This window comes from Canis lupus, chromosome 5 (genome assembly GCF_011100685.1).
Source record: "Canis lupus familiaris isolate Mischka breed German Shepherd chromosome 5, alternate assembly UU_Cfam_GSD_1.0, whole genome shotgun sequence".
Classification (NCBI taxonomy): domain Eukaryota; kingdom Metazoa; phylum Chordata; class Mammalia; order Carnivora; family Canidae; genus Canis; species Canis lupus.
In genome coordinates this window covers 34841702-34865948 of record NC_049226.1, presented here as the reverse complement: position 1 = coordinate 34865948, position 24247 = coordinate 34841702, and the positions used below count along the sequence as shown (strand labels likewise).

Below are 24247 nucleotides of genomic sequence, written 5' to 3'. Positions count from 1 at the left end.
GTATCTGTTGGAGAAGGCCTTGAGTGCTGGGATAAATAGTTTATAATGTACACGGTAGGCACCAGAAACCATGAACTCTCCACATAGCAGGGGAAGTTCGTGTGAATTAATCTGTGATCAGTCAGGTTCACCAAGAGTGTGGGTCCTTGAAAAGAAAGTGTACCAGCCTCCTCAGCGAGGGTGGATCATATGATAAGTATCATGGCCCAGGACCCCTTCCAGCCCTGGAAGCCCCGTGTTCAGTGTGTAGGAGCAGAAAGATCCTGCAAATGGGAATGTGGGGGCCAGAATCTGTCTCTGAGGTCCTCTGATGGTGACCAATCCAAGTGAATATTTGCTGAATGCTCACCACACACCAGGCCCATTTCACGACAACCCAACCAGTGGGGTACGGCCACAACCCCTCCACCCCAGTTTTCAAGTGAGAAAAATGAGTAATAAGTAGGCAAGACCAAAATCTGAATGTCAGACCATCTGAGTCTAGAGTCCAGGCTCTCTGCCGCTATACTATTCCAAACAATGGAGATGTCAGCTATTTTGAAGGTGAAGTGAACAGGATTTAGTGCCTATCTGACCACAGGCATGTCAGGCATGAGGAGGAAGGATGTAATCACCCCAAGCTTTCAAGTTTAAGTGACAAGAAGAATACCACCCACCTACAGTGCAAAGTGAGAGAAGGGGATAGTTTAAGCCAAGAGGAAGGCACTTATTTGACTTTTTATTAAGCACTTGACAAATACAGTCCTGGATTTTCATTATCTCATTCCCCAGCCATCTCTAGGATAATGGTCCCAACCAAGGAAGGGCTGTCCCTAGAGAAGTAAGATTTCTTTATCCTCTGGATGAGCTCAATGCAGACAACCAAGTACATCCCAAAGTCAACTCAACTTCCAACAAACTGTATGAAATTGCCAATTCTCAACTGCTTTTGACCCTCTCCTAACATCTGAAGACTGGGTCAGGTTTTGTAGTCCATTCTCAGCTATGAGCATGGCATCTTGCATAAATTTCGGAAGCTGCTTAACATGTATTGTTAACTATCCAAATGGTGCTTCCTTTACTCATAATAGTATTTTGTTGAATTATCAGAGTCCAATGTCACTGTGTCACTGTATCCTCTTAAAAAATGAAATTTAGGGGGACCTGGGTGGTTCAGTCAGGTGTGCATCACTTGATTTCAGCTCAGGTCATGATCTCAGGGTCGTGAAACTGAGCTGCACATTGGGCTCCATGCTGAGCATGGAGTCTGCTTAGGATTCTCTCTCTCCCTCTCCCTCCATCTGTCTCCCCTGCTCTCTTTCTTGAAAAAGAAAAGGAAGGAAGGAAGGAAGGAAGGAAGGAAGGAAGGAAGGAAGGAAGGAAGAAATTTAAATATCAGTAGGTGAAGATCAACCTTCAATTCAAAATTGCATCTAGAAGGCAAACTGGCAGTTCTGGAAAACCTGCATCCCTGGATTATGAGATGGAAGCTTCCTTGGACAATTCCAGTCCTGATGCACAGAGGCCAATATAAAAACACCAGAAAAAGGGAGCTTGGGAGGGTCAATTGGTTAAGCATCTGCCTTTGGCCCAGGTCATGATTCCAAAGTGTTGCGATCAAGTCTCATGCTGGGCTCCCTGCTGAGCGGGGAGTCTGCTTCTCCTTCCCCTCTCCCTCTGTGTGCTCACTCTCTTTCTCTCAAATAAATTAATAAATAAAATCTTTTTAAAAACATTTTTTAAAATACCTATAAGGATTATAGGAAATATTTCTAGGAGGTCCTAGAGCCAGAATGGCCCCATCAGCCACTGCCATCCTTGTGTGACACCATTTCTCTCTTCTTTCAGTGGCTGACAAAGCTGGATACCTGATGGGTCTAAACTCTGCAGAAATGCTGAAAGGCCTGTGTTGTCCGAGGGTGAAGGTTGGGAACGAGTATGTCACCAAAGGGCAGAACGTCCAGCAGGTAAATGGAGACCCTCTGAGTTCAGCCAACTCGGTTATTCTGCTCTTTTAACCACCATCTCAAGGTTCTTTCAGTTGCAGGTGTCAGAAATACATACGCAACTGGCTTCAGCATTAAGGGAAATTTCATTCTTACACCCTAGGGGTAGCTCAAGGAATGCAAATCGAGAAGTGGCTTGTAGCCAGGAACTGAAAGACCCCTCAGGAGTGGGGCAGGCCTTGGGCAGGTCCTCCCCTGGGGTTCCATGGACAGTCATTGTTCTCCTTCTCTTCTATATTCTCACTGGGCAGACAAACTCTCTGCATCCCTCCTGCCCACGGCCACCCCATAGCTCCCAAGTTCACATCTCCATAGTTGAGCTTCCCACAAGACTGAGACAAGTGTCTTCGGCCCCAATTCCAAACTGAGAGAGCAATACTCCGTGTAATCCAACTTGGATCAGAAGTCCACCTCTGGTTCAGTTATGTGCGGCCAGGGTCTAGAGTCATGTATTATAACCATGGTTGTTAGAAGACTACCTTTGTAAATGAGATAGTTCTCAGAGGAAGGGCAACACCCTAAGCCAGCAAATGTTTTAAGAAATATTTAATATTAGGTTGGACTATATGAAGTTGCCAATCTCCAACTGCTCTTGACCTTGAAGATGTCATTGGCCTCATGCTTCAACTTAATACAACTATAAAAGCACTAATTTGAGGGCTGGGTGGGTGACCTTTCTTCAAGGTGACCAATTCAGTGGGTGCCCTGGCCAAGGCTGTCTACGAGAAGATGTTCCTGTGGATGGTCACCCGCATCAACCAGCAGCTGGACACCAAGCAGCCCAGGCAATACTTCATCGGGGTCCTGGACATTGCTGGCTTTGAGATCTTTGATGTGAGTTGTTTGAATAAATGGCCCTTTAAGTTGTTTGAATAAATGGTATTCTACTTTGTGTCTGCTTTGCTGAATCCCCACTGGATTTTCCAAACTCACTCAAACTCTTTGCTATTTGCAACACCTAGTTCAACAGCCTGGAGCAGCTGTGCATCAACTTCACCAATGAGAAGCTGCAACAGTTCTTCAACCACCACATGTTCGTGCTGGAGCAGGAGGAGTACAAGAAGGAGGGCATCGAGTGGGAGTTCATCGACTTCGGGATGGACCTGGCTGCTTGCATCGAGCTCATCGAGAAGGTAGAGAAATAGAGGTTGCTCCCCAAGGTCAGCTCCTCCTTGGTTGGGACCATCATCTCTCTGCTCTCACTCTACCCTGATAATAGAATGGTGATCCCAACCCTACTCTTCCAGCCTTCAGATAGCTGAGTCCCCTTGCAGAGAAAAGTGTTTGGAAAGCATGCATAATGCAGACACCTAAAGAGGTACATGGGTGGTTAAGATCCAAGGGCTCAGTTCTTCTCAAGGATGGGAATGGGAGCTCAGGAGGAACTATGGCATTGCAGAGCTTTTTGACTTATTCGAAGACCCAAGGAAGATAGACCAGTGGAGTTCTTGGAATAATGTTACTATAAAAATAGCAGGGGACATTAATAAGAAAAAAAAGAAAGAAAAAAGAAAAGGAATTCCCACAATGTTTTGATCACTGGTCCTGTTGGAATGAGTTTATCTTCCTAAGGTGGCTACTAAAAAATCCAGACATTATTGTTTCAAAATGACTCATATTATTTTATGTCTTTGTATGTAATTTCCCCTTTTTTGGAAGTGGGATAAGCCTATTGCTAAAAGTGAGCTACCTTTATATACATACAGTTTCTTTCTACATTCATTTGTTCAACAAGCATTAATTAAGCACCTACTCCATGCCTAGCACTGTATGCTGCAGTGCTCCTGGTGACAGACCCATAGCACCAAAGAAGTTGTGTTTGGCTCCTGCAGACAACAGAGTCCTTGAAACACACTATTAAATGCTGAGTCATGGCCTGTCCTCCCCTACTTTCAGCCCATGGGCATCTTCTCCATCCTGGAAGAGGAGTGCATGTTCCCCAAGGCCACAGACACCTCCTTCAAGAACAAGCTCTATGACCAGCACCTGGGCAAGTCCAACAACTTCCAGAAGCCCAAGCCTGCCAAGGGCAAGGCCGAGGCACATTTCTCACTGGTCCACTATGCGGGCACCGTGGACTACAACATTGCTGGCTGGCTTGACAAGAACAAGGACCCCCTGAATGAGACCGTGGTCGGGCTGTACCAGAAGTCCTCGCTGAAGCTGCTGTCATTCCTTTTTTCCAACTATGCTGGTGCAGAAGCAGGTGAAATTCTTTCTCTCCTCCCCACTGCCCTGTGCCCCGTGTGGAAAGCTCTGTGTAATTACTTATAACCCAGAGCTGCTCCTGAAGAACCAGGATTCAAGTGCGAGTTTCAGACTAAGCTGGATGTATTGGTCTGTCACCGATAATCAATTTTCTCTCTCCTATTCTTTCTCTGCCTTAAGAGATTGAGCTCTAATAGAGGTAAACAGGGCCTCTCAGGGGACAAAAGAGCTGATACCACATTTTTAAATACCTTTTTAAAATTGAGGTGGGGTGGCTGGCTGGCTCAGTCGGAGGCACATATGACTCTAGGTTCAGGGGTCATGAGTTCGAGCTTCATATTGGGTGTAGAGATTACTTAAAGAAAAGCTTCAAAAACTGAGGTATAATTACATGCCACACAATTTACTCTTTAGAAAATTCAGGGGTCTTGACTATATTTACAGCGTGGGCAACCATCGCCCCTATTGAATTCAAGAAGGCTTTTATCAGCTCTGTCACCCCTTCCCCTGGTCCTGGCAACTACAAATCTCCTTTCCACTTCTATGACTTTGCCTGTTCTGGTCATTTCATGTAAATGGAATCATATGCTGTATGGGCTTTGGTGTCTGGCTTCTCTCATATAGCAGAATGTTTCTGGGATTTGTCTGTGTTGGGACATGTATCAGTACTTGACTTCTTTTTATAGATGGGTGATATTCTAGTGCATGCATAGCACACATTTGTCTCTCCACTCACGAACTGATGAACATTTGGCTACTGTGGATCATGCTGCTAGGAACATTTGTATACAAGTTTATCTGGGCATATGTTGTCAGTTCTCTTCGATGTATACCTAGGAGTAGAATTGCTGAGTCATATGGTAACTGTTTATTTAACTTCTTGGGGAAGCTCCAGACTGTTTTCCAAAATGGTGGCAGAAGCCAGTATCACTTGCGAAGTTTACTCATATTTTAAAAATAATTGCCAAAATAGGGTTCGTAAAATTATGGACTATCTTAAATACATCAAATTTTAAAGTTAATGTTCTTAATGTGAAAATACAGGCAATATAATCATTCATTCTATAATTAGATCATTTTTAAAGACTTTATTTATGCATGAGAGACACAGAAATAAAAGCAGAGACATAGGCAGAGGGAAAAGGAGGATCCGTGCAGGGAACCCTGGGATCACAACCTGAGCTGAAGGCCAACGCTCAATCGCTGAGCCACCCAGGTGCCCCTAACTAGATCATTTTATTTTTAGTTTTTTTTAAAGATTTATTTTTATTTATTTATTTATGATAAACATAGAGAGAGAGACAGGCAGAGACACAGGAGGAGGGAGAAGCAGGCTCCATGCTGGGAGCCTGATGTGGGACTCGATCCCGGGACTCCAGGATCGCGCCCTGGGCCAAAGGCAGGCGCCAAACAGCTGAGCCACCCAGAGATCCCCTAATTAGATCATTTTAAAAGCAAACAAGTAGGGGCGCCTAGGTCGTGCAGTCAGTTAAGTATTCAACTCTTGGTTTCAGCTCAAACCATGATCTTGGGATCCTGGGATCAAGACCCACATTGAACTCCACACTCAGAAGAGAGTCTGCTTGAGATTCTCTCTCCCTCTCCCTCTAACTCTCCCTTTGCTCTCTCTCTCTCAAATAAATAAATAAATCTTAAACAAACAAGAAACAAAAACCCTTCAGCTCTGTCAAAAGAAACCCAAAAGTCCCATTTCAGGGTTTGTAGGATGTGGCCACCACTAAGAAAAAGCACTGTGCACTGTTGGTGGGAATGTAAATTGGTGTAGCCACTATGGAAGACAGTATTGGAGGGTCCTCAAAAAATTAAAAATAAGGTTACCATATGATCCAGCAATCTCACTTTTGGGAATATATCTGAAATGAACAAAACCACTATCCTAAAGAAATATCGACAACCCATGTTCATTGCAGCATTATTTACAATAGCCAACACATACAAACAACCTAAGTGTCTATCAACAGATGAATGGATAAAGAAAATATGGTGTAAGGGTGCCTGGGTGGCTCAGTCAGTTAAGCATGTGCCTTTGGCTCAGGTGATGATCCTGGGGTCCTGGAATCAAGCCCTGCATCAGGTTCCCTGCTCTGTGGGGAGTCTGCTTCTCCCTCTCCCTCTGCCCCTCCAACCCCTACTCATGCTCTTGCTTGCTCTCTCTCTCTCAAATGAATAAATATGATCTTTTTTAAAAAAAATATGGTGTACTATTCAGCCATAAAAAAAGAGAAAATCTTGGATTTGGGACAGCACAGATAGACCTTGAGAACATTATGCTAAGGGAAATAAGTCCGAGAAAGACAAATCCTATACAATCTCACATATAGGTGGAATCTGAGAAAACCGAACTCACAGAAACAGATCAGACTTTGTGGTCACCAGAGGTGAGAGTGAGGGGTGGAGGAACTGGATGAAGGTGTCAAAGGTACTAACTTCCAATTATAAGATAAATAAGTTCTGCGATGTAACATACTGTGCCTACCGGACAGGGACTATAGTTAACAATACTCTGTTGCATATTTAAAAGTTGCTAAGAGAGTAGATCTTAAAAGTTCTCATCACAAGAAAAATTGTAACTGAGTATGGGCACAGATGGCACCTAAACTTAATGCAACTATTTCAAAATATATAAGTGTATCTGTTATATGAGTACACCTGCAAGTTAGACAATGTTCTATGTCAGTTATATGTCAATGAAACTGGGGGCTTTTGGGGGAGTGGGCACCACTGTGTCCTCAGGGCTGCATCTGACACATCCTCTGTGTCTGTCTCCAGGTGATTCCGGGGGAAGCAAGAAAGGTGGGAAGAAGAAAGGCTCCTCTTTCCAGACCGTGTCGGCTGTGTTCAGGGTTTGTGTTTTGGCAGCTTCCCCGTTTGGCTGATTTTCTGCCCAGTGAAATGGCATTTGCTGATAAGGTATAAACATGCTTGTTCCGATTTGTGTCCCAGGAAAATTTAAACAAATTGATGACCAATTTAAGGAGCACTCACCCTCACTTTGTGCGATGTCTGATTCCTAATGAGACCAAGACTCCTGGTGAGTAAGAATCCATCAGAACAGGACTCCCTGAAATGTGTGCAAACTTCTGCGTGTGTGCGTGCATCCATGTGCACGTATGTGTGTGTGTTTCCCTGAGAAGAGGGGTATGGTGTTTATCACCTCTCAACATCCTATGAGGTAAGAAGGCCAGATTGAGCAAATAAAAATACCAGATGCCCTGTTAAGTTTGATTTTGAAACTGTAAGTAGTATGACCCACGCAATATTTGGGATACGCTTACCCTAAAAAATGATTTACTGTATCTGAAATTCAAATTCACCTTGGCATCCTGTATTTTCTCTGGCTCCCCTACTCTGAAGTCATACAGAAAAGAGTAAAGTAGGTAGAGAGGCACATCAGAGCTGGGACTCTCCTAAGGTTCCCCGAAGGCTCCTTTCCCCCAAAGAGCACCTTTCCCCCAAAGAGACAGGTGTTCCACTGTCAAAACAGCAGCAATTCCACCGTTTCCGGAGCCTCTATGGTATGCAGTTACTCTATCATCTCTCCTGCTTACAACAGCTAGGTAAGCAGAGTTCTCTCCACTTTACAGATGGGAAAACTGAGAATTGTAGATCTAGAGCCCTCTGCAGTGTAGTAGGACCCTTAACCCTCACTCAGTCCCCGATTCACAAATATTCTTAGAGGGTAGATGTGTCTCAGTGTCATCTGTCACAAAGAGAAAAAGACATGGTCACATAGATCAGTGGTTCCGAGGCAGCTCATTTACAGCCGGGTTATCTATCCCAAATATAAGTGTCCTGCCTCTGCAATGTGACAGGTGAACAGAGGGTTTCAAAGACCTGAGGGAAAAAACAACAAAACAAAACAAAACAAAACAAAAAACCCTAAAAAAAAAACCCGAGCTCCACCTGCCTCTGCCCATGGGACCCCCTAGCTGTGTACTTTAGCTTTCTGGGCTATAAAATGAGGATTAAAGTGGCATTTTATGCATGCATTCACTTAGTTAGCTATTCATTTATTTATCTAATGAGCACTTATAAACTTTGTAAATATTAATTCACTCAACTTGCCTTACGGGTTTGCTGCGAGGATTGCATGAGTGAGTGCACGTCAAGCATTTCAAGCAGGGCCAAGCACGTTGTGAATACTCAGTCTATCTGGCTGCCAATTATAACAACTATTAGTATTATAATTACAAGAAGAAGAATTGTGATAATAATGTTACGGATGATAATAACCATGAGGGAAATGATAACATTGTGGGGGAAATAATTGTATTACTACATTAATGATGATTGTATTGTTTATTATATAGTACAGTATAATTATATTATTAGTTCTTATTCTGATTATAATAACCATCATTATAATAATTATCATATTATTGTTATAGTAATATAATGATTATCAATATAATAATTCTCGTTACCATTATTATTATTACCAAAAACCAGACATTTTAATTCTCCCAACAACCATGTCTACTATGTGTAGTGGACTCCATCTTCCGTGAAAGCCTATGTCAAAGGCAAAAGCCAGCTGGTGCACTGTTTGGACTCGCCTTGTCAGGGCAGGCTACATCCCTCCCAGTGCACCCAGCACGGCCCATTTCTCCTCCAGTGTCAGAACAGAGCTGTATCTCTGGTTATGCATCAAACAAAATTGTTGGCTTTCATGTAGCTGGTTTGTCATCAAGAAGACGATTTGTTTTTGAGCAACGTGTCTGCACAAATCAAATGTGCCATAGCATGACTGGTTCATAAAGCATCTGCCCACAAGCATCAGGGGAATGGGAGACAGATTGCCCCTCACCTGGTGCAACCTATGCAATCCACTGGTTTCTTTTATCCCTTAGATGGTAAATTGTGACAAAATCTCCATCCCTTCCTCTCTGTTTTGCATCTCCTTTGTTCTGGCACCCCTCTGTTTACTTCCTCATTTCTGAGAATAAACTAAGACTGATTCAGGAGCATGAGCGAGGCTTTGGAAAGGACCTAGTGGGGCGTCTTCATTTTCTAGAAGAGGGGATTGAGACTGCAGAGATGGAAATGCCTGCCCCAGGGTGTCCAGAACTGGGGCAGGAGTCATGTCATGGTCCTTGATCAAACCTCGAACGGCTTTTCCCACCCTGGGGAGCACACTCAGTGCATGGTGTCCTCTCTCGTGTGGGGAGTGAGGGGAAAGCTTGGGGGAGGACTGGGCAAACAGGCTGAGCTGGTTTGGCTTGGCTAGTTTGGATCATTTCAGTAGGCCACAGGGTGCAGATGCTGCCTTGGTTGTCTGGTGCCCGGCCTGGAAGTCTGGAAGCCTGATAAGGCAGTGGTCGGGGGATGCAGGGTTTGGGTTGGTTAGTGTGCAGGGGTGTGAGATGCGTGCTCCCAGGGGAGCAGTTTGCCATCCTAGGAACTGGCTCTCAGGGGAGGGCAGTCTCTCTCTCAGGCCCGGCAAGGCCCTAGGATGCCAAAGCATCACACGATACACACCGGGAGAAACATGATTCACACAACTGCCCACAAGGCTGAGATGGCAGGAGAAAGGAATTTGTTGGAGATGATAAGGGGTAGCAAGAAAATTCTTTAGCAGCAGTAATGTGGTAAAGACAGAAGGGGACTTTTTAGAAGTTTTGCACATGGGGGCAGAGGGCAAAGAGGATTCTTTTTACACGCTTTTCCAGACACTGTCTCCACCTGGGTTGGGAAAGATATGGAGAGACCCCTGAGAGAAGTCAACTCAATTTTGAGCTGCACCAACAGCAGGGGCCCTGAGGAAGGAGGGAGTCCAGTCTCAGCTCCGCAGGAAATGGGGGCACAGAAAGTCCAAGGGCATACAGCTAGAAAGCAGCACAGCTGGCATCTGAGCCTCTCAAAATCCTCATCTGAGAAATATACTGGGAGTTGGACTGGGTGACCCCTCAGGTTCGCTCCCACAAGAGGTCCTCTGAGTGTCTAATGTGTTTCTCCTCGGTCTTAACCACTGCTTTCTCGAGAGAATCACCAGCCAGTGGAACCTCCTGGAAAGATGGAAATATTCCACATCTGTGCTGTCCCATACGGCAACCACTGGGTACAGGACATGCAGCTAGTGCAGCTAAGAAAAACTTCTCATTTTAATGAATTTTAAATTTAAATAACCACAGGTGGTCAGAAACTATTGTATCAGATGGCACAGCTCCAGCAGAACAATGATAATTGCATAAATGAATAGTCATCTCTCCTCCCAGCCACCAAGGAAAGCTGTGAGCCTCCTAGAAGTTTCCAGAATGCTCATCAGAGACAGTTTGAGTGCCCTCTCTCCCCAACAACCTAGGCAAAAGTCATTATGCAGCCATACTACTTTTCCTAACCACTCACACAGCCCCAGAACAGAATTTTCTCAGTCCTCATTTGATTTGTGCCTGACCCAAGAGGATCCCTGGTGAGGGCTTGTCCCTATGGGTTCTCTTCTATCTCCCAGAGTTGATGCTCCTCCTTCCTTCTCAGAGCTCATGCTCAGCAGTTAGCAGATGATCATCCTACATTCAATTCCCTGCACCCTCTGGCACAGGCGTCCTTCTCTCTGTTCCTCTGCTCCCACTAAAGGCATAGCCCACAGTTGCTACATCACTGACCTTGAGTAAAGAAGGGCATCTCAAGGTATCTAACGGGAAGTCCAAGAGGTATCCGTATTCATTCTCTCCTCCTTTGGAGCCTAGCTACAGACTCAAGGGCCATGAACAGGGTAAAGACCAATATTTTGGCTTTTAGCCCAGAGCAGTGGGGTGCTCGAGTGTCCCCCAGGAAGCTGGGATTATTTCCACTGTGAGGACTGTAGACGGGCTCCAGGCATTCCCAACCTCTCCATTGTGGAGCTGGCACTAACTCTTTCCACGCAAGTCTGGGTATATTAGCGTGTGTTCTGGTGCCCATCAAAGACACTGAAAAAGCCACTGACATATCCCCCGGGGACATTCTCTCCCCAGGTGTGATGGACCACTACTTGGTCATGCACCAACTGCGCTGTAACGGCGTCCTGGAGGGCATCCGGATTTGCAGGAAAGGATTCCCCAGCCGAATCCTCTATGCTGACTTCAAACAGCGGTAGGTCACCTGGCTTTGCATCTCTCTCCTTTTTTTTTTTTTTTAAAGATTTTATTTATTTATTTGAGAGAGAGTGAGAGAAAGAGCACAAGTAGTTGGGAGGGGCAGAGGGAGGGAGAAGGAAGCTCCCTGATGAGCAGGGAGCCCAATGTGGGGCTGGATCCCAGGACCCTAGGATCGTGAGGTCAGTTGAAGGCAGATGCTCAACTAACTGAGCCACCCCAGGGCCCTCCATCTCTCTCATATTGAGAGCGCCTTGTGCATCTCCCAGAGGTGCTCCATGCACTGGGTGTTTGGTGAGCTCACAGCCTCCCAGGGTTTCTGTGAGCCTTGTTTTTTGCTGGAGGGAGGATCTACACCCAAAGTGAGTGCTAGGCCAGGATCAGAGCCTCCACCTTCAAGCTTAATTGTTCCCCCAGACCAGAGTTTCTCCACTTCTGCACTATCAACGTTTAGTGCTAGATAATCCTTTATTGTGGGGGTTGTCACGTGTGTTGTAGGATTTGAGCAGCATCCCTGGTCTCTACCTACCGTGTTGGGAGCAAACCCCACCCCACCCAAGCTGTGACAATCAAAAATATTTCCAGCCCTTGCCAGATGTCCCCTGGGCAGGAGGGGGAGGAAGGGGACGTGGGGGTTAAGTTGTCCCCAGTTGAGTTCCGCTGCTCCAGACCAGCTCTCTCCTCCCAGCTGCCATCTGAACCCACAATTCCAGGCCTTGTCTGGAGTAGAGGAAAGGAAAGGACCCTGGAGACCCTTGCAGACCACAGATCTGCAAGTCACAGATGATTTCAACATTCCTCTACATCAGATAAGAACTCTTCCCTCTGGGGGCACCTGGGTGGCTCAGGTCATGATCTCAGGGTCCTGGAATCAAGCATCACATTGGGCTCCCTGCTTATATAGGAGGAGTCTGCTTCTCCCTCTGCCTCTGTTCTCTGTCTCTCAAATAAATAAATAAAATATTTAAAAAAAGAACTATTCCCTGTGAAAGCAAAATTCCGGCTGTGTAGCCCCTCAGCCAGACATGCTGTACAATCTGCCATTTCCTCCTAAGGCTGAAGCAGGAAAAGGTTCTTGAAGGCCTGGCCTTAGGTAGAGGGACAGGACTTGTCACTGGTATGGGGCCCTTCTCAGGAGATTGAATCCCTTCAAGAAATTTTGTCCCTCAACTGAAACCACTCCCCACCTAGCACTGCCAAACAGACAAAGTGGGGGCCCTAAGTAGATGCTAGGCCTGATCCAGCTTCCACAGCCAGACTAGATTGAGGGTAAGTTGTCTCGGCTTCCTGCGTGCTCGGCCAACTGCTGGCAGACTCTTGTTACCTAAACTGAGGTGGCTCTCCAGAGTCTGTGTCCACGCTGGGGAAGGCCTATAATGCCTGAGTCACTGCAGAATGGGCTGGGCCCTGGCAGGGCTGAAGACCCCTGGGTCACAGAGGAGCAGGGTGCAGCAGGGTGCAGCGCTCAGGAAATTGTGAGGAGAGAACACCCTCCCAGCTTCATGCAGCCAGAGGCCCTCTGTCCCTGAGACTTCTCTCACCCAGCTGCCAGCAGGTGGCCCACCCACCGCTCTCCCCCTCCCCAACCCAGGTACCGGATCCTCAACGCCAGTGCCATCCCCGAAGGGCAGTTTATTGACAGCAAAAATGCTTCTGAGAAGCTTCTGAGCTCCATCGACGTGGACCGGGAGCAGTATAGGTTTGGTCACACTAAGGTGAGAATACCTTAAGCTGGGACACCCTACCGCCACTCCACCCCATGTAACCCACACCCCTGGGGCTGCTTGTCCTCTGGTGGGAGGAAAGGTCTTTCCCTGTCCAGCCAACCTGATGACCCCATTGCACAGGAGCCCAAGCAGAAGGAACCAGGGTCTAGGTATGGAGAATCCTGTTTCCATGTTGGTTTCTAAGTGTCTAGAGGCTTCTCCACCCACCCTCCCACCACTACCCTCAGCAATGGAAGAAAGCAGTAAAAAGTTCTAGTGTCCTAAGAGAGCAGAGCAAAGGCATCTCGTGTGGGACTTAAGAGCCAAGGAAAGAGGAGAATACAGCAGACTCCGGGAACCCAGGGGTGATAAGGCTAGTCCTGACCTCGTGGGGTTACAGGTAGGGCAAGGGAAACAAAGGCTCCCAGAGGGCAAGAAACCTGCTCTTGAGGTCACAGGGACAGAGACAGGCAAAGGCCAGCTTCAGATCCTGGCCTGTCTCCAAGGCTCTCCTTCCTGGAAAGGGCTGGCCGGGGCCTGTGGAACCCCCAAGGGTGCCCTGCTTCCTCGGAACATGGGCCAAGGAGGGCCGTGGGTGAGTGGGCCTGCAGGTAGGACCAGTCTTCCCAGAGGGGCAGACAGAGGGGAGGACAGGGAGGCAGACTGTGAATTTCTCCTAACCTGGGCACAGCTGAGCTTTGAGGGTACTTTCTGGACTCCTCTTTGCCACCTCCTGTGTGTGAGCTCTGGCCCAATCCGTCCATGAGGATTGGCAGGCCCTGGGACGTCCTATGGGAAGGGCCAGAGGAGAAGCCACCGTGGGGTGCAAGGACTGCCAGCCCCAAGCCAGGGCTCCGAGGGCGGCGGGCTGGGTCGGGCACACACAGGCTCCCAGGGTGCGGGAGGGGTGCCTGGCTGGCACACCGGCTGAGAACAAAGCAGGGCTCGTCTCTTCTGTGATGCAGGTGTTTTTCAAAGCTGGGCTTCTCGGACTCTTGGAGGAGATGAGGGACGAGAAGCTGGTGACCTTGATGACACGCACTCAGGCCATCTGCCGGGGGTACCTGATGCGGGTGGAGTTCAAGAAGATGATGGAGAGGAGGTGATTCGGACCCTCGGCCCACCTTATCCTGCCCTCCCCACTTCACAGCTGTTTTGGTCTTAAAGCATCAATGTTTTCTTTCATTCACTGGACCAACACCTGCCAAGGGGCCATTCTATGCTAGGGACCCTGCATGATGCTGGGGATACAGAAAGGAACCCTGCCAGGGTGCCTGGGGGGACTTAGTGGGTCAAGCCTCTGCCTTCAGCTCGGGTTGTGATCTCAGGTCTTGGGATCGAACCCTGCATTGGGCTATTTGCTCAGCAGGAGAGTCTGCTTCTCCCTCTGCCTCTCTCTCTCTGTGCTCTCTCTCTCTCTCTCTCTCTCTCAAATAAATAAATACAGTCTTGAGAAAGAAAGAAAAAAAACCTGCCTTCCAGGAGCTCAGGGATGGGCTGGGAGCCGACCCCTACTTGGCTGACTGTAACACGCATGACAAGTACAAAGTCAGAGTCACATTTGGGGCGATGTGGCATAGTGACAACAAGCCCTCAATTGGGCTGGGAGTTTGTGGGGGTGCTGCAGGGGTCAGCAAGAGGAGAGAACTCTCTGAAGGAAGCTTTGCGCAGCCTGGAGGTCACCGTGGGGCAAGCAGAGGGAGAGGCACCCAACGCAGGCTCCCCTGCACCCTGTTAATGAGGCTAGACCCGAGCGTCTGGCTGGGAAGCCACAGAAGGCACGTACAGGGACTAGTGAGAGGATCAGGTTTGCAGAAGGTGACAAGGATCTGAACTAAGGAGGAGTCCACCCATGAGGGAGCAGGGGATGCATTCAGAGGACACTGAAGAGTCTTACTCCTTGGGTAATTCAGCAACAGTACTAGGGATTTCAGGAGGGGGAAACCTTGAGGGGAGGCCCATTCTCGCCTATTTCCTGATGCCCTATATGGCTCTAACACTGGTGTCACCACATGGGCCACCACTGTGCACCTTGCAGGCATCTAGCTGGGTGAAGAGAATGGAAGCCAGCATGGAAATGGGGGAGAGACGAGCCCTTAGCAGGCGCCAGCTTATGGGAAAGAGAAGCAATTTTTCAGGCACACGTGAGCTGTGGGGGATACAGCGTGAGATACGGCAGGTGGCACTGGGACAGGCACCAGTCGAAATCAGGGAAGTAGGCCATTCTAGGAGGGCAAGAGTCGGGGAGACGGTCCCGGGTGTACACCCGCGGGTAGGCAGGAAGAGGAGCCCACGTGCCGAGTACCATGAAGCCGTGAGCACGGAATCAAAGGCAATGGGGTCTTTCAAAATGGTGAGAGTCAGCGGTTGAGATCTGGGAGGCGGGCGCCTGGGTCTTCGGCTCAGGTCATGATCTCAGGGTCCTGGACCCAGTCCTGCCCCGGGCTCCCTGCTCCGCGGGGCCTCTGCTTCTCCCTCTCCCTCTGCCCCTCCCACCCGCTTGTGCTCTCTCTTCTCTCTCTCTCTCTCTCTCTCTATCAAATAAATAAATAAAATCTTTAGACTCAGGGGACTAGGGATGAAGATGCTCATGGCGTCGGGAATCAGGACCTCAGGCATCGCGTCCCCAGGGAAGGGTAAAGGGCATGGGCCCCCCACCCCCGGGGTGGGCAGGGGTGGACAGCGTCCTTGCCATGGTCATTAACCCAGCCCACCGCAATGCAATGTCCAGGGAGTCCATCTTCTGCATCCAGTACAACATCCGCTCCTTCATGAACGTCAAGCACTGGCCCTGGATGAACCTGTTCTTCAAGATCAAGCCGCTCCTCAAGAGCGCGGAGGCTGAGAGAGAGATGGCCACCATGAAGGAAGACTTCGAGAGGGCCAAGGAAGAGCTGGCCAGATCTGAGGCTCGCCGCAAGGAGCTGGAGGAGAAGATGGTGTCCCTGCTGCAGGAAAAGAACGACCTCCAGCTGCAGGTGCAGTCTGTAAGTACCTCCCCGCCTCCCGGGTCAGTTAGAAGCAGTAGCAAGGCCCAGGCCCCTGCAGGTGCGTCTATTCGAGGGGCCGTGGTGCCACCTAGTGGGCCTACTGAGTACTGCAGCTCCCCTGCGGGGTCCCAGGACGGAGGCGGCGGGGCTTGGCCGCTGCCGAGCTGCAGGGTGAGCTCCTCTGCACAGTGGATTCTGCTCACCCTCATTTCCGTCCGTCTTCCACAGCGGCGTTAGGCCTACTTTGCTGTGGACATGAGGGCGATGTGTCTGTCCTCGTAATTAAAGCCTGTCAGGGATGCACCAGGTCTTAAGAAAAACAAAAATTCCCAGTAAGTCACTACAATTCAAATTAGGAGTGATCGTATATACGTGAGTTTGGGTAATATGATTATACTAAAAATGCCTTGAAGATAGGCCCTTTTTAAATCAGGAAGATAGGGACCCCTGGGTGGCTCCGCGGGTCAGCGCCTGCCTTCAGCCCAGGGTATGTTCCCGGGGTCCTGGGATCCAGTCCCACATTGGTCTCTCTGCAGGGAGACTGCTTCTCGCTCTGCCTGTGTCTCTGCCTCCCTCTGCGTCTCTCATGAATGAAGAAATACAATCTTTAAAAAAAATAAAATGAATCAAGGAGGTGGGGGAAATGAACACTCTGGCAGGGCAATTTTATCGATTCACGAATGAATTGCCCTTTTTAAATAAACCTCCAAATGCCTCGCATACAAAGCATTTTCTCCTCCCCTTCTTATTCTCCCAATCAGTACAGCGTGGTCATTGGGAGCACTTTCCCAAGCTGAGTGGGAGAGAAGACAAATTTTAGAACCAGGTAGCTGGATTTATATCCCAGATCCTCCATTGGATAGCTGTGTGGCCTCGGGCAAGTTTCGTAGCCTCTCTGTGCCTTGTTCTTCTCATCTGTAAAATGGGCACAGTAATAGGACGCACATCATAGGGTTGTCGGGAGGATCGGGTGAGCCCATGCTTCTGAAATACCTGGCACATGGTACATGCTCAATTAACACTGACGCTTATTCTTACCCATAATCTTGAAATGTGGGCCCAGTTTTTACAGCACTCTTACACAACACGGTATAGCCCAATTATTAGCTGATCTTGACCTGTCCAAGAGACTCATTACAGAGCCCTCTGGGACATATCTCTACATATTCACTTTATTCCTATTTTGAACTTCCTGCTCTGGGGCTCGAGGAGGCAGGGCTCACGGGCATAGACTGCACTTTTTTATTGGAACTTAAAAGGTAGTAATGTTTTGAAAATACCAGGTAGCTTGTGGTAACGAGTAGATGAGTCATTTTTCAAGTGGTAGTGAAAGGAAGAGTGAAATGGCCGGCCGGGCGATTTGGGGCAAATTGGCAGAAGCCCCGTGAACTGTATGGAGTCCTGTGCTTGAGTTATTTCAGGCGAATTTCTATTAAGTCGATGTCCTTGGTGGTTAAAAAAAGGTATACCAATGAGATACAAATGATGTGCGTGTGTGTGTGCATTTATGTATGTGTGTACGTGCACATGTGTGCACATGCGTGGGTGCATGTCTCTACACATGAGTGTGTACACAGACATGCACCCGTGCATGCAAGTGTGTGTGCATATCCATGGGTGCACACGTATGTGTACATGCGTGAGGGTGCATGTGTGCATGTGAGCATTGTGTGAGTATGTGTGTGCGTGCATATATATGGGTACACATGTATGTGTACATGCACGAGGGTGCAGGTGTGCAAGTGTGTGCGCATGCATGGGTGCATATGCTCATGTGTTCACATGAGTGTGTGTACACGCATGAGTGCATGTGTGCGAATGTGTGCACATGTGTACATGCATGAGTGTGCATGAGCGTGTGCGTACACCTGTGGTGCGCATGTGTGCACGAGTGTGTGTGAATATCCATGGTTGCATATGTTCATGTGTGCACATGTGTGTACGTGCGTGAGTGTGCATATGTGCATGTGTACATGTGTGTTCAACTGTGTATGTATGTGTGTATGCATGGGTGCATATGTGAATGTGTGCGCACACCTGAGTGTGCATATGTGCACGTGAGAGCGTGTGCGTGCCTGTGACCCATTCCTTGCCGTAGGTCCAGGTAGTGGGCTCTTGGAGGGCAGAGCACTTCCCCTCGCAGGGTTTGCTGTAGTCTGACCGGAACACGACGATCTGGTTCTTGCAGGAAACGGAAAACCTGATCGATGCGGAGGAGCGCTGCGAGGGCCTCATCAAAAGCAAGATCCAACTGGAAGCCAAAGTCAAGGAGCTGAACGAGAGGCTGGAAGAGGAAGAAGAGGTGAATTCTGACCTAGTGGCGAAGAAGAGGAGCCTGGAAGATAAATGCTCGTCTCTCAAAAGGGACATCGATGATCTGGAGTTGACGCTGACAAAAGTGGAAAAGGAGAAGCACGCCACTGAGAACAAGGTGGGCAGTGCCAGGAGTCCTCACAGCTTCTGGAATGGTCCTCACTGCCTCCCAGTGGGGAGCAGACATTGCCCGGAGTCAGAGGTGGGAGCAAGCGGACAGGTGGTGAGGTCCCACCAAGTTCTGTCCTCTGCCTTGTTGTCTACACTGAAGGCTCTTGTCAACCCTCCTCCTGCCTGGCTGGGTGTACCCCAGACTTCCAGCCCCAGCCCCTCCTGCATGAAGCAAGAGAGCCTGGAGAAGGGTGGCATCTTACTCATCCTTGTTTGCATTTGGCCCAGGAAGAGCAAACCAAAACACCTCCAGGGGGCGGGTGGACAAGGAGGGAAAGAGGTAGGTGGCCAAGGGGGCAGACAGCTGGATGACACCAGGCACTGGAAGGGACCCTCGTGCATTATAGGCAAAGTGCAGAGTATCTGGAAATACCTGGTCAAATTGAGAATCCTCACCTTTTACAGAAATTCGTGAAAAATCACAGCACTTGATTCAAGTAATAATGATTACTAATGAGGTAGAGTAAGGGAGGGGGTTGACCTGGGGTGAGACGACCCAGGGTTAGTGTTGGATGGACACTCTCGAGTTGGGTAAGGGACAACGGAGAGGTGTCAAGACTGCGGCAAACGGGTGAGCACCTGCCCTGTCCAAGGCGGCACGCCCGACCCAACGGCTGCCAGGTGGGAATGTGAATCCAGCATCCCCAGAGCTTCTAATTTTCCATCCGGGTTTTATGTGAAATTTCACTTCTTTTTTCAATATTGATAACTTATTGAGAAGTTGCAAACTGGGACGCCTGGGGAGCTCAGTGGTTGAGCGTCTGCCTTCCAGCTCAGGTCATGATCCTGGAGTCCCGGGATCGAGTCCTGAATCAGGCTCCCCCCAGGGAGCCTGCTTCTCCCTCTGCCTGTGTCTCTGCCCCTCTCTGTGTCTCTCATGAATAAATAAGTAAAATCTTTAAAAAAGAAAGAGAGAGTAAACTACTGTATGAACTAGAAAATACACGTCCGCTGCCAGATTCAACTGATGGGTCAGGAGGTTAACAACCTCCGATCTGGGAAGAGTGTCATACGTAGGTCGCGGTTCAACTTAGGCCTTGAAGCTTCATGTTTGGTGCCCCTCTCCCGCGTCCTGGCGGCCCAGGCTCCCATTCTGGATATTCTTGCAGAGGCACTTGGTATCTTTCCTTACTCTTCCTGCCTTAGTCTGAACCGCAATAGCCCAACCTGGAAAACACATTCCCATGGGTACATGGTGATACATAGAGATCAATGGGTGGCCCTTCAAAAGCATCCTACTTGCATTTATCAGCACCCTCCCTTATAAGACATAAAAACCTCTCTGGAGGAATGTTCCTAACGGGAGGATCCGAGGCTCCTGGGCAGGCCAGAGAGGAAATTAAGACCCGAGGGGCTGCCAGTTTCCGAATGACACAGCCAACACAGTGAACACCTGCCACGGAGCTAGAGAAGCAGAAGCCAAAAAAGAAAGAAAAAGGAGAAGAAAAGCATGGGGTGGGGTGGGGGACACACACCAAAAAACCCAATAGCTGTGGATTGAATTGTTTAAGCACTCCATATTGTGTGGATATTCTCACAGGTCAAGAACCTTTCTGAAGAAATGACAGCGCTCGAGGAAAACATTTCCAAACTGACCAAAGAGAAGAAGTCTTTGCAGGAAGCCCATCAGCAAGCACTGGATGATCTTCAGGTGGAAGAAGATAAAGTCAACGGTCTAATCAAAATAAATGTCAAGCTGGAGCAGCAAACGGATGACGTAAGGAAATTTTACTACTGGGTTCTAACGGCTGTTACTCTGCAGAGGCAGGGGTTAAGGCTTAGGAAGGGGGAGTCTCACTTCTGATTCGGAGTCAGACTCGCTGAGTCCGGACCTTGGCCTGTTCTACATGAGTCTGGAATGCTGAGCCAGCCACTTAAAGTGAAGTGGGGGTACGACCAGCTCCGCCTTGCAGGGTTTCCACCGAAAGCTCAGCTTCGGGGGCGCCTGGGGGCCTCGGTCGGTGAAGCCTTCGGCTCAGGTCATGATCCCAGGCTCTTGGGATCGAGTCCCAGCTGGACTCCCTGCTCAGTGGGGAGTCTGCTGCTCCTTCTCCCTGCCCCTGCTCTCTCGATCTCTCCCAAATAAATAAATAAAATCTTAAAAAAGAAAGAAAGAAAGAAAGAAAGAAAGAAAGAAAGAAAGAAAGAAAGAAAGAAAGAAAGAAAGAAAGCTAATTCAGCACGTAGAGCTATCACCATCATCATCATCATCGTTTTTAGCATCCACTTGCAGGTCCTTGGGTTCCAAAAGCTCTGATCCTGTTCTAACATTATTAAAAATGAGTCCTGTTTGTGGCCATGACAATTTTCATTTTTCCCCATCGTGTTTCACTTTTGTTCTTCTTCTTTTGTTTGTTTAGTTTCAGAGGTAGAATGCAGGGATTCATCAGTTGCGTATATGTTCTAGGTTGCAAGAGCCAGGCCTGACGTTTTCAGGCTTACTCACAATGTGGCTGGAACTTGTCCAGATTGCATGTTCCCCGGAGCAGGCGTGCTTCACCCCTACAGCCCTGGTCCTCACACACATATGTGTACATACACACATGGGGACACACACACACACACACACACACACACACAAATTTGCCCTAATCTCCCTACGGATGCATGGTGTTGGTTGAGGAGGAGTGACCCTCATGGGCCTGGCTGTAGCAGAGCCCATCCACGGAAGCTCCCCCTTGCTCCCATCTGGGCACGAGCATGCATCTATGGGCACCATGTTCCTAGGGAACGTGGCCTAGGACAGGCCAAGTGGGAATCAGTGGAAAGAGGCACCAGAAGGCCTCTGAGAGATCCAGCCCCTTGAGGTAGCCTTTGCTGGAGGAGGGAAGAGTGGAGAGGCAGGGGAGACTTGCTCCCTCCTGGGGCCAGAGACCAGCAGGCACACTCCCAGGAGCCCAAAGTAGGCTGCCAGTTCATGTGCATCCTCACTGGCTTGAGGGGTCAGCCCCAATCTTTCTGCCTGTGTCTCCCCAGCTCGAGGGCTCCTTGGAGCAGGAGAAGAAACTGCGGGCAGATCTGGAGAGAATAAAGAAGAAGTTGGAAGGGGACTTGAAACTGTCCCAGGAATCCATCATGGATCTGGAAAATGACAAGCAGCAAGTGGAGGAGAAATTGAAGAAGTAAAGATTTCGTGTTTGACTTCTGTGTCTGAGCCCAAGTGCCAACTTATCCCTTTAAATGGCTGGGATTTTATGTTATTTTAAACATATGCATCTATTTTCAGGAAGGAGTTTGAAATCAGTCAATTGCAAACCAAAATTGACGATGAACAAGTGCACAGTTTACAATTACAAAAGAAGATCAAAGAACTGCAGGTAGAAGTGCCAAAACCTTCTGGAACCCTGAAAACCCTCTGGAGGGGCCCCTCCTGCCCTTTTGCCTTTGTTCCTTTTGTTGCCTATTTTCCCTGTGCCCTTGGAGCTGGAGAGGATGTCCTGTCCTTTTTATTTTTTCTGAAATTAACACTTTGATTTTGTCAGTAGCACACACATAGATTTCCTTGAGAATATCACAGTGTTACCAATAAGGCTAAATAAGGATATTGATAAGGACACTTTGATCACCACCCATAATCCCCCTTCTCAGAAGTCATTCCCACTTTCAGGTGGATTCGTATTCTTCTGGATCTTTTGCTACAGGTTTATGTACGCATTTAAAACCCAAAGAGGGACACCTGGCAGGCTCCATTGGTAGAGTATGCAACTCTCAATCTCAGGGTTCTGAGTTCAAGCCCCACACTGGGGTGTAGAGATTACTTAAAAATGAAACTTAAAAAAAAAAGACCCAAGGAGACTATATATGGAAGATATATATAGAGAGATATATGTGTATATATATATGATACACATATACATATGGATATGTACATATATATTAAAATATAAAGGAACAAGAACATAAATATATGCAAGCATATATTATCTATCTTTGCATGTATATTTATGCATGTAAATATATTCATTAAATAGATGTAGATTTTATATTTTATATGCTTTATATTTTTTAGTTTAAATATGGTAATACAGAGATTATGGTTCTGCAACTTGCTCCTTTCATGTAGCAATGCATCCTGCAGAGCTGGCCGTGGTACACACGGGTCAAGTCTAACTGCTCATGAAGTTCTGGAGCGTGGCTCCATCATGGTGAATTTGGCCGTTCCCCTACTGATAGACATTGGGCTGGTCTCCAAGTTTATTCCTCACTACGTGAATGTTATGTAGTCTTTCCTTTGTGATGCCCACCCCCAGCCCCTCACCACCCTGCCCCTCCCAAAGTGGGCTGCTCCCTCTTCCCAACATTCCTGATGCAGTGACCCTTTCAGGCCCGCATCGAGGAGCTGGAGGAGGAAATCGAGGCAGAGCGCGCCTCCAGGGCCAAAGCAGAGAAGCAGCGCTCTGACCTTTCCAGGGAACTGGAGGAGATTAGCGAGCGCCTGGAAGAAGCCAGTGGGGTCACGTCTGCCCAGGTGGAGATGAACAAGAAGCGGGAGGCTGAGTTCCAGAAACTTCGCAGGGACCTAGAGGAGGCCACCCTGCAGCACGAAGCCACCACGGCTGCTCTTCGGAAGAAGCACGCGGACAGCGTGGCCGAGCTCGGGGAGCAGATAGACAACCTGCAGAGGGTCAAGCAGAAGCTGGAGAAGGAGAAGAGCGAGCTGAAGATGGAGATCGATGACCTTGCCAGTAACATTGAGACTGTCTCCAAGTCAAAGGTACCTGACCCCCTGCTCTTAGCAAACGTTGAGGTGGCCACATACACCACCCCAGGGAGCAGGAGCAATCTGATCCCCCCAAACTCACTGCCCATTCAAAACTGAAAAGCCCTCTTGCCTTCTGCCTGACCACAACCCCCCAAATCCATTCCTGTCATTCAACCTTGACACAATGACCCACTATGACTCAAGGTCTCATCATCCTTCCAAAGTTTCAGAAAGTTTTCAGAATCTTCCAATCCATTGGTCATTTTCTAGAACTAAACCTGTGGATGGATTGCACCAAACGGCTTTCTACGTGCCACCTCCTTAGCCCATGGTATTGATCTCTGGGAGGCATAACCAGCATGAAGTTATGTGTGAGAACAGGGGTAGATACAAGTTTTGTGCCACTTGAAGCATGTGAAATTCAGGAGGGGAGGGTCTCTTTAAGAAAACACATGCAAAATTATAAATACAAAGTTAGGCATGAAAGCAAATATTCATTTAGAGTAGAAAAAGAAGTTACAAATTACTGGCACCCTGGAGACTCAGATCTCTGTCTTCTGAGACCTCTTTAGGCCATTTGTCAGTGATGCCTCCCTACAAATATATTCTGCTTGCATCTAGCTTCCCTTCCCCACCTGGAAACTTCTATACCACCTGCATGATCTAGGGCCCATGCACATGAAGGTCGTTAAGTTCAAACCTCACCAGCTTCCTGGTAAACCCACCCCTGTGTTTGACTTCAGGGCAAAGGCTTCCTTAGAGAATAATGGTGGGCTCTTAGATCCATGGGGCCTCTTGCTGTCCTACTTTAGGATCTGGACGCCCACAGCCTGGGGCTTCCTCTTGATTTCTTTCTCACTGTTTGACTGCAACTCCTTTTTCTCTCTTGCTTGCTTCCCCATTTTTCTGCTCTTCTTGGCTTTTTCCTCCCTCTAAGGAGTTATGTCTGTATGTATTCTCTGTCTCTATCTTTGTCTCTCTCCCCTGTAGCACCCAGGCCAGGTTGCAGGGTTTTCTGGGTTAGAACAGATGACACCACCACCCACATGCAGCACCTCCTTGCCACCTCCCTTTCTCT

At 48.2% G+C, this 24247-nt stretch overlaps 1 protein-coding gene across 2 annotated transcripts in view; it reads left to right on the top strand.

Moving 5' to 3' along the window:
- The window catches only part of MYH13 (myosin heavy chain 13), a 51389-nt gene that overhangs the window by 12199 nt on the left and 14943 nt on the right, over positions 1 to 24247 (top strand). For both annotated transcript variants that reach the window (XM_038536881.1, XM_038536882.1), the window contains 15 exons: positions 1828 to 1946; positions 2670 to 2819; positions 2948 to 3118; positions 3882 to 4191; positions 6984 to 7057; positions 7158 to 7245; positions 11168 to 11285; positions 12879 to 13002; positions 13959 to 14095; positions 15725 to 15980; positions 18172 to 18414; positions 20008 to 20184; positions 21444 to 21589; positions 21694 to 21784; positions 22792 to 23181. In XM_038536881.1, the coding sequence (XP_038392809.1) occupies positions 1828 to 1946; positions 2670 to 2819; positions 2948 to 3118; positions 3882 to 4191; positions 6984 to 7057; positions 7158 to 7245; positions 11168 to 11285; positions 12879 to 13002; positions 13959 to 14095; positions 15725 to 15980; positions 18172 to 18414; positions 20008 to 20184; positions 21444 to 21589; positions 21694 to 21784; positions 22792 to 23181 (2594 nt within the window). The remainder of the gene's footprint in view (positions 1 to 1827; positions 1947 to 2669; positions 2820 to 2947; positions 3119 to 3881; positions 4192 to 6983; positions 7058 to 7157; positions 7246 to 11167; positions 11286 to 12878; positions 13003 to 13958; positions 14096 to 15724; positions 15981 to 18171; positions 18415 to 20007; positions 20185 to 21443; positions 21590 to 21693; positions 21785 to 22791; positions 23182 to 24247) is intronic.